Source organism: Ictalurus punctatus, chromosome 15 (genome assembly GCF_001660625.3).
Source record: "Ictalurus punctatus breed USDA103 chromosome 15, Coco_2.0, whole genome shotgun sequence".
In the NCBI taxonomy this organism is placed as follows: domain Eukaryota; kingdom Metazoa; phylum Chordata; class Actinopteri; order Siluriformes; family Ictaluridae; genus Ictalurus; species Ictalurus punctatus.
The window spans coordinates 6,657,501-6,667,500 of record NC_030430.2 but is presented as its reverse complement, the minus strand read 5'-3'; the positions used below and the strand labels follow the sequence as shown (position 1 = coordinate 6,667,500).

At 42.6% G+C, this 10,000-nt stretch overlaps 1 protein-coding gene across 6 annotated transcripts in view; it reads right to left on the bottom strand.

The window, feature by feature from the left end:
* Positions 1 to 10,000, bottom strand: part of utrn (utrophin) — a 196,481-nt gene that overhangs the window by 69,816 nt on the left and 116,665 nt on the right. For all 6 annotated transcript variants that reach the window (XM_017486812.3, XM_017486817.3, XM_017486815.3 and 3 more), the window contains 2 exons: positions 5,618 to 5,790; positions 4,673 to 4,829 (listed from right to left, as the gene is read on the bottom strand). In XM_017486812.3, the coding sequence (XP_017342301.1) occupies positions 4,673 to 4,829; positions 5,618 to 5,790 (330 nt within the window). The remainder of the gene's footprint in view (positions 1 to 4,672; positions 4,830 to 5,617; positions 5,791 to 10,000) is intronic.

Below are 10,000 nucleotides of genomic sequence, written 5' to 3'. Positions count from 1 at the left end.
AGGAAAACTACTTGACTTGGCGAAGTCGCAGTTGCACGAAATTGTTCTGCTCGTGATGTTTGTTGGTAAACGAGACCTTTTAGCTGTACTCGCGTTCGACGCACGTGAATCAAAGAGGGCTTGGTTGAACGTCTCGGCCCGGATCTGCGGAAAATCTGCGGTGACTCTGAATAATCGCAAGCTCTTCCGAATATTGTAGCGTTTACTTGATTGTGCGTTCAATTCTGCGACCTAAATCCTGGACGGACTGGGTAATAGCTACTTTCTTACCTTGCTTGCCGTGTTACAGAGAACCGTAAAAGCGTAAACGCCTCACAGCTTTAACTCCGACGTCTTCCATAAAAACGATCGTCTCTTTAAGGAAAGCTTCGCCATATTCGTCTTCGATTACGTGAACCCTGTGCGAGTTGTCAGCATAAAAAAACAACAAGTTTCACCCTGCTACCTCGGTGGAACTTACACAACGAATCCGATTGTTGAATTCAACAGCACCACAACTACGTTCTCCACGGTTCTACGGTAAATTCCATCCATCTTCCATACCGCTTATCCTACAGAGGGTCATGGTGAGCCTCGGGGCACAAGGAAGGGGACACCCTGGACGGGGTGCCGATACATCGCAGGGCACAATCGCGCACACATTCACACACCCATTCACCCAATCAGCCTACAATGCATGTCTTTGGACTACACAGAGGAAGGCGGGAAATCGAACACCCAACCCTGGAGGTGCAAGGCCACCATCATGCCCTCTATTTTAAATTGCTTTGCGAGTAATAACTCTTTCTCCAAAAACTTCACAGTACTGGTTTGGGGGGGCTTTCGCTCGACTATAGTGCTCCTGAATGACACTTGCTGAATAAAATATTTATGATAAAATGTATAGTTTTAAGACGGCTAAAACTCTGCGAGCGTATTAAATATTTATAAGCCACACCGAGGCTGTCGGGTGAAACGCAACAGAATCATCTTTTAGGATGCCGAAATCTCTCCTCCTGTCTGATGTAAATTAATTAGGACCTGGAATTACACACGACACAGCCGTGATTAAATAAACGCTGATTGATGATGTTAATTACGGCGCTACAAATGGAAGCGCTTTATTGGATAATTGAAAGCGTGATTAATAAAAGCGATTATAAGAGATATCTTCATCAAAGGGAAGAAGGTCGGTGTCGAAGGAAGTGTTCGGCGCTGAACACCTGAAATCGACGACAGTCGCTCGGGCAGCGACGCCACATGCAGACCTGCTTAATGATGCACAGCACAGGGACGACAACCATAACGGCAAAGTGACTTTGGCGACCGTGCACGGGGGCTCGGCGACGTGACGTAGACTCAATCTGCACAAAAATCAATCTAAAATCTTTTCATGGCCCATGACTAACAGCGCTGGAAGGTTATAATAGTTTTGTCTTGAAAGTCAGGGCCTCGGTGGGAATATGAGAAATAGATGTAATGTCTGAAACAGAGGAAATAAAAAGGACGTGTGAGGAAATCGCTGGAGAAATGGAGGATTTCAGCCTCGTGCCTCGCCTCAGAAAGGATAGCACGAGGGACTGAACGTACAATTTATCCGAAGATAGACTTAAAAAGTGTGATGAAGGATTTTGCTTTCATGCAGTCAGTACACATCTGTTAGACTAAATACATTTGTTAGAAAAAATAAGAAATTTAAATTTTATTAGATTAAAAAAATAAATAAGTAAAAACTATTTATTATTTATTATATTTTATTATTTGCGTACTTTACCTTTATTTCTTTATTTTTATACCACACTTTACATCACTGAGCTGCATTTTAAGTCTACAGTATGAAAAACTTTATACAAACTTAATAATAATAATAATATTATAATTATAATAAAAATTATGGGGCCAAGCACCGAAGTTGCAAAGGCTAGCTAGGGTGTCTACGGCAGCCCATAGAACAGTCACGAAAAAAGCTGAGAGATTTGGCAGACTGATTGGGAGCATCTAAGGAACATCCTGACCAAATTTGGGCCAAACACCCCAACGCTTTAGCGCCACCATCGAGTCGAATTTGGGCCTAATTCGGAAGTACCTTCATGGCAATAACGTTTGAACCGTATGTCCAAAATCTAAAAGCCAGGCGACACGCATTCAACGCACCCTTTGACATCGATATCCACCTAATTAGACTTTCCACCAGCTTGGATTTTGTCACTACTCCTACAAATTTTGTCCAATCGTCACCAAATTTGCCGCGTCATCTTCAGTGAAAGCCTTGAATGCTCCAAACGGGTTTGCCTGTAACGTGGCAACGAATCCAAAGGTGAAGCTGCTAAACAGGATGTGAGGCTGTATCTCAGCACTGACTTTGTGCACCGAGACGAAACTTGGTAGGCACCTCAGGACCATGACTTGAGGCTATGAGACACATTTCATCTGCTGGACAAAAGTAACAGCAGCATGCTAAAACTGCTTACATCTAACTGCCATTTATGCTACTCCTCCTCCAAACCTGGCTCATACAGTCAAGAGTCAGTCATTTTCATTTGATTTGCCTTTTAAAGCAATTTGTTTACGTTTTCTTTTTAATCGCAATTTCGATTTCTACAGAACACACTTGGTTTATAAACATTTTTAAAAGCCTGATATTGTGGAGTTTCGTTCCATACTACTATCTTTAACCACAGTCAATCTCTTTCTCCCCCTCAGGGAGATTCTGATTGGTTACACAGACCAGCAGAAAATATACGGAGGTTTTTAACAGCTCATTGAGTTAAATAAATAGCATGCATCAAGTATAACGCCGTCCTTAGAATCAAACTGGAAGGATTTACAGCTTACTGAAATCATCACCTGCTGCTGAATCCATTTGCGGATTTATTTATTTAATGTGGGTAATTGAGTGTGTGACTACTCAACAGGACAATTGTTTTCTGATGTGATTAACAAAGTTTTATAATGACTGCTTTTTAAAAAAAAAAAAATCATAATCATCTTGCTGTACTTTGCTAAAATGTTTAATTCATTAATGTTACACAACTGTATTTAATTGCTTTAGTCTATTTACTTAATCAAGAAGTGTTTGTCTGTAATCCAGACACACACTAATTATATATATATATATATATATATATATATATATATATATATATATATATATATATAGAGAGAGAGAGAGAGAGATACACATGCACACACACAAACAGCTTTAACGATTTGTAACATCAACCCATTCCAGTGCTCAGGCTAATTCTCCCTTTTGTACCCTGAAGCTACTTGATCCTTCGATAGTGTTTTGCTTACGCTCTCTATTTAAGTGGCAGCTTCGCTACACATTCCCAGACACAGACGTCCTCCAGCAGCACTCCAGTCTTATCGGTGCGCAAACACACATGCATGCATTCATTACAGACTTCTAGATTTCCTACTGCAGCGCTAATCGGCCACGCCGTGTTCACCCTGGCACTTTGGATCGCTTCGCCCCAAAATTCACCCTCCGGCGCACGGCTGAAAGACAAACTATTAAAACACAAAGCAAGGGAGAGCGAGGAAGGAAGGGCGAGGAAGGGTACACCGAGAAAGTCGCACAATCCTTTCTTCTTTCAACTCCTCGGGGTCATTATTCAATCTGTCGCAGAGAGAAAAGAATTAAGAAGGGGAGAAGAGAGAGAAGAAGAAAGGAAGAGAGCCCTCTAAATTGTCCTTTGCTCCTTCACATTATCTCGGGCTAATTACAGCCTCAAAGACCTCCACTTCCAATGATTCCCTGTGGATACAGTGTGTTTGCATACATTCTTTATCCAATGGATTACCATGCAGCATTGCATGCTCTTTGTATAATTCTCAGTTTGGTCCTGAACACACCACGGTGGAATACGAGCTCCGAACAGTTTGCTCGTTTCTAATTTGAAGAATGCAGCGATTAGGAATTAGCTGATGTGCAGCTGAGCCAGGACTTTAACACCATGATATACAGTATACCATTACGGAAAACAGTATGCTTATTCAGCTTATAAGAACTTCAGTCTCCATATCAGCAGAGGATCAAAGAAATCCTTTCAGCTGTGGCTGGCTGCATTTGAATTAGCTTCCTTTCATCAGTGCATCAGGGTGTACGTCACTGCAAAGGAGGCAAGACTAAAGGACTAGATAAGAAGGATTTAGATGATGGGACTAGACTGGAGAGTGAGCAGCAGAGGTTCTAGACCAGAGAATGAAGACCAGGGGGTCTAGAAAAGGGACTCGACCAATGGGTCAGGACCAAAGGGTCTAGACAAAGGGGCAGAGGCAAGACCAACAGGTCTAAACAAAGGAACAGGGCCAGGACCAGAAGGTCTAGGAAAAAAGGACTAGACCAAAAGGGGGAACCAGGGGGTCTAGACAAAGGGGCAGGTGCATGACTAAAGGGTGTAGACCAGATAAAGGGACTAGACTAGAGGGTGAGGACCAGAAGATCTTGACAAAGGAACAGTGGCAGGACCAGAAGGAACAGACAAAGGACTAGACCTAAAAGTGGGAAACTAAGGGGTCTAGACCAAAGGGCCAGGAACAAAGGGTCAAGACAAAGGGGCAGGACCAGATGGTCCAGACCAGGAAGTCTAGAAAAGAGACTAGAGCAGAGAGTCAGGACTACAGGGTCTAGAAAAAGGGACTGGACCAGATGGTCAGGAACAGAAAGTCGGCGTGTATGTGTACTGACCGAGCAGTGGTTGTGCTGCTGCAGTAACGTCGGCACATCTCCTCCAATAGGCATCTGTTTAGTGAGCTCATCGTCCTTCTGGCAGATCCACCTCCACAACTCTTCGAGAATGGACAGCAGCCTGCTCCATCGCTCTGCACTGGCCTCCAAATGAGCCCTACACACACACACACACACACACACACACACACTTCAATAACAGTATTTCCCAAACCTAGGCTCTACTTGGAGAGTATGACCCGCCCAGGCAGATAAAATCCAAATTCCAATTTTTCTTTTCAATCAAAACGCAAAAAGTCTGTGCTTTTGTTCTTTTATATATTTTGAAAATGGAAAATGTATTTGAATATGTAGTTATTGATTTATTTACAGTTATAGATCATTATTTATTTTGAGTAGTTATTTGTTTGCAATAAATAGTTTGTTCATAAACCTTTGCTTAACTAGATTATTACTGAACCCACACCGTCACACGCTGCGCCGCGCCATGCCAATCCCCACCACGGGTAAATTCTCACCCTGTGGGAAACACTGAATGCATACATACAAACCCTTCAATCATTAGCATACCTTACTTTCTTTCTGTTCGGAGCGTGTTGGCGGTAATGGCACAGAACAATAGCGGCGTGTCGGCTGCTTGATAATTACACATGTTCGCTAATTAATCCCTAATGAGAGTTAAATAATAAAACAGCCAGGTCCTCTTTTCCACACACACACACCTCATCGACATCAGTTCTCTCGCCCCCACTGTCTCTCTCTCTTTTCTTCCTTCGCACTGTTCCTCTATTTAAGACATGTTTTCCTCTCTACCCTCATCTTGCCTGTACTGTGTGTCTGTGGTCATGTGACAGCACCGTACAGCATGTGTACTAGTTCTGACACGCTTCAGCTGTTGTGTATTTCTGATGATGAATCTGCGCTCTATATTCCGAGCGTGCTGACCGTATGTTGGCCGATTTGGCCTTGAGATCGTTCCAGCGGTGGTTCATGTCATCCAGCCTCTGCTGCAGGAACACGGCCTCCTCGGAACTTCCCAGAGCCTTCACCATCCTCAACTTGTTGCCGTCCACGCTCTTGAACACATCGTTATGGGCGTCGATCTCCGCCTGGATATCCTACACACACACGAACACAAGACTTAACTCACAAGCAACAGATACTATAAGACCTGTTCTTGCTAATTTCCTTGTTTTGTACATACACCGTATAATAAACATTTACTATAATACCTATTGCCCTTCATTATCATCATCATCATCATTATTATTATTCCTATTGTATTCTAGATTTATAACGTGCACCTTCTATAAGGCTGTTCTGTGCATATTATAACAAATACCTTGATCTTGAACACACACATGCAGAATCAGACACATTAGGATAGAAGAAAGCAAAAACAGTCATCTGTAATAATATTTACAAACCATGACATTAGTCATCAGTACATACACGTACACACACACACACACACACACACACACACACACACACACACAAGATAAGAGATGAAATTAACTGGCTCCGACTCCACAAACTGGACAACCAACTTCATTATAGAGCAATCACGGCTTGATTGCGCAACATCAAACGGTAAACAAAACCATGGGGCGAGGCAACAGGAAGCAATCTGGCCGATAATTACAAACACACACAACACCACACACACACACACACACACACACACACAATCAAAAAGGCACTTAATCTTTGATTCAAGTAGCCTAGTTCGAGTAAGTATGTGCATGTACAGGTTTAGGTTTTCGTTCAGACCATCTCCAAAATAAATAAATCCGAGGTGCAGCGTGCACGTGGGGGTGCTACTGACCCTCGTCGGGATGGATTGCACTATTCTAATGCGTATAAAACGTCCGTAATATTTACACATTTAAAGGGCACATCCAGTATATTTGACTGCTGAAGCCCCCATGCGCTACGAGTCAAGCGAAAGCCTTCATCACGTTTGCATTGTTTGATGGAAACACATTTTAAAAACCGAATGCATGTAATATTTTTACCGATTAAACTTAAACAGGCAACAACGGTGCCCTAAAGGAAATGAATGTCCAACATAAGGTTGGACTCGGAAGCTGAATTTCAAATTGGGCACCGAGTGTACATTCCGAGTGTACTTTACACATGACCTACGACGCCACTACGCTAAAACCTAGCGTATGTAGTGAGCGTTTGTAGTAGACAGGAAGTAAAGTATAGTCCGGCCTAACTGGGGTTATATAAGTGGCATAAATCGATTAAGATCGCAGGTGTTTTGACTGACTTTCTATAACGGCAGCTCCGACAGGAGATCAAATCACATGTTTATATTTATATTTTATATTAGCATTCGTTAGAAAGAGTCTTCAGTGCAACTTTGCTTTCTTTTTTTTTTTTTTTTTTTGCAGTTTCCCAGAAACATAACAGTTTGTGTTTCTGACTTTCTGGTTTTGGTTTTAAGGGAAAGAAAGAAAAGAGAGAGAAGGAGAGAGAAGGAGAGAGAGAGAGAGAGAGAGAGAGAGAGAAGGAGAGAGAGAGAAGGAGAGAGAGAGAGAAGGAGAGAGAGAGAGAGAGAGAGAAGGAGAGAGAGAGAGAGAGAGAGAGAGAGAGAAGGAGAGAAGGAGAGAAGGAGAGAGAGAGAGAGAAGGAGAGAGAGAAGGAGAGAGAGAGAGAGAGAGAGAGAGAGAGAGAAGGAGAGAAGGAGAGAAGGAGAGAGAGAGAGAGAGAGAGAGAGAGAAGGAGAGAGAGAGAGAGAGAAGGAGAGAGAGAGAGAGAGAGAGAGAGAGAGAAGGAGAGAGAGAGAGAGAGAGAGAGAAGGAGAGAGAGAAGGAGAGAGAGAGACAGAGAGAGAGAGAGAAGGAGAGAGAGAGAGAGAGAGAAGGAGAGAGAGAGAGAGAGAGAGAGAGAGAGAAGGAGAGAGAGAGAGAGAAGGAGAGAGAGAAGGAGAGAGAGAGAGAGAGAGAGAGAGAGAGAAGGAGAGAGAGAAGGAGAGAGAGAGAGAGAGAGAGAGAGAGAGAGAGAGAGAGAGAGATTGGTGAGGCTGGAAATTTCTATTCAGATTGATAAAGTCTGTATTCGGTGTACAGGTCTTTTCCAGCTCATGCACAGGCTCATGCTCTTTTCTGTCACATTCATGGTCAATTAACAATCCTAACACCAAAGAGACAGCAATGACCATCGAGCATGAATATTTACCACTGAAACCCACAGTCCTACGCACTTCCCAGTCTTTCTCTGGCTCTCTTTCTTCCAGACACGGAAATCGCTTATAAACCGGGAGATAAACGGCTCTCACTTCTCTCATGTCCCAGGCCAGGTTTTATTTATTTATTTATTAGTCTAATCTGTGGAAAAGCAGTAAAGTCAGACACACACATGCAGGAAATGACAGATTGGTATGCAGGTGCGCAGACAATCATCTATCGCCTTCAGCTATCAGGTCTCACAAGAAAAAGAAAGGGGGAAAAAAAAAAGAGCTTGATTCAGGCCTCTGAAGTCCAAAATCCAGCAATCACACCCAATAAAAAGGCGAGGTGGAATGCTGTAATGCACAGAGAATAACCTTGCCATCCATTTCAGCAGTTTGACGCCATCCTGAACCCGTCACTCGATGCAGAATCGCGTCGCTTTGTGAGCGAGTCTACAGTTCTCCGTGCTCTTCTGCGACCTGATTGATGGAGGATTCCTGCGCTGAATCGGATAGAAAGCTTGCCGTGATCTATGGTGGGTTTTGCTTGCGCAAACAAAATAATTTTTTAATCGTGTCTTCGGCGATAAATCTCTGAGTACAAGGGGATTGCTCTTGGTCCAAGCCAAGAGCGAAAATCCAGTTAAATAATTAAAGGACAAACCATTTATATGGACTGTAATAAAGCATTGGGGGTAAGCGATGTGTTAAAAATTATACTCAATCTGATCGCTGCTGATTAATGCTCTAATATATATATATATATATATATATAGTTAGTTATTTAGTTATTTTAAAGCAGCTTCGCCAGTAGTTCTGGCTTCAATTCATACAACAGACGTTCATAAAAAACAAAACCAAGAACAACAAAAAACAGAATGGCTTATGCGCTGAGGTTTTCTGTAAGACGACGTTTGTTTATTCTGCAGTTATGGAAGGAGTCCCCAGTGTCGGTCCTTTCCGACATGAGAAAGTCTTCACGATAGAGGAATTTATTCTTTTTTTTGTAACATAATGTACAAAGTAGCTCAGTGGTTAAGACGTTGGAGTTCAAATTCCAGCACCACCAGGCTGCCACTGTTGGGCCCTTGATCGAGGCCCTTAACCCTCATCTGCCCAGATGAATGAATGAGATCAGTCTAAGTCGCTCTGGATAAGGGTTTCTGCCATATACCGTAAATGTAATGTAAATTTAAACAAGCCGTAAACATTTTATTAACTTCCAGAGCGAGAAGAAAAGGATCTAAAGTTAAAGTAGGACATGCCATTCATTAATAAACGGAAAGTTTTTTTATTTGGCACACTTCTGTCTATAAGGAGAATAAAATATCACGATTATGTTATTAGCTTGTTAACTGCTCCACCTATACGTGACGTAGCCAGGGCGCTCTCACACTCTCTCTCTCTCTCTCTCTCTCTCTCTCTCTCTCTCTCTCTGTGTGTGTAGCTGGCGAGCTGAGTGTTTGAGTAATGGAATCTGTCCTACTAATCAATGACCAGAGATTGCTTTGGTCTGTCCTTGCACATGGACACACACACACACACACACTACTCAAGTCTAGAAAGTACTGACGCCAAAGTAAAACCTCTGCCGGCCTGTGTGTGTGTGTGCGCGCGCTATAGAGCGGTGTTTGTCAGGCTCACTGGCGGTGTGCATTCCCAGACCTACATTAGTGAGAGACAGACAGGAAGCATCGTTTCTGCTCGCTCATGTCAAAGGCTCATGAAGAAAGATTTTTACTGTGACCAGAATTAAACGGTTGAGAACACAGCTTTTAAAAAAAAAAAACAACAAAAAAAAAAAACAAACAAATAAACAAGCAACAAAAAAAAGCGGGCCACGAGCACAGGCACACATGAATCAGACGCCGTCACACATAAGCTCCAGGCTGCCTGACCTATTAAAGTCGACAATAAAGCGTCTGACTTTATTAAGTTAAATAATTGCTTCTGGTATGTAATAGGTCCCCAGTGATATGGCTGTGCTCCCACCAATTTAACCAGCCTTACCTCAAACATGCACACACACACACACACACACACACAAGTAAGGGGAAGGCAAGAAAAGAGAAACGAAAAAATTTATAAATAAATAATGGGCATAGAGACATAAATGAAGGTGGCAATTTTTTTTACTCAATAACATT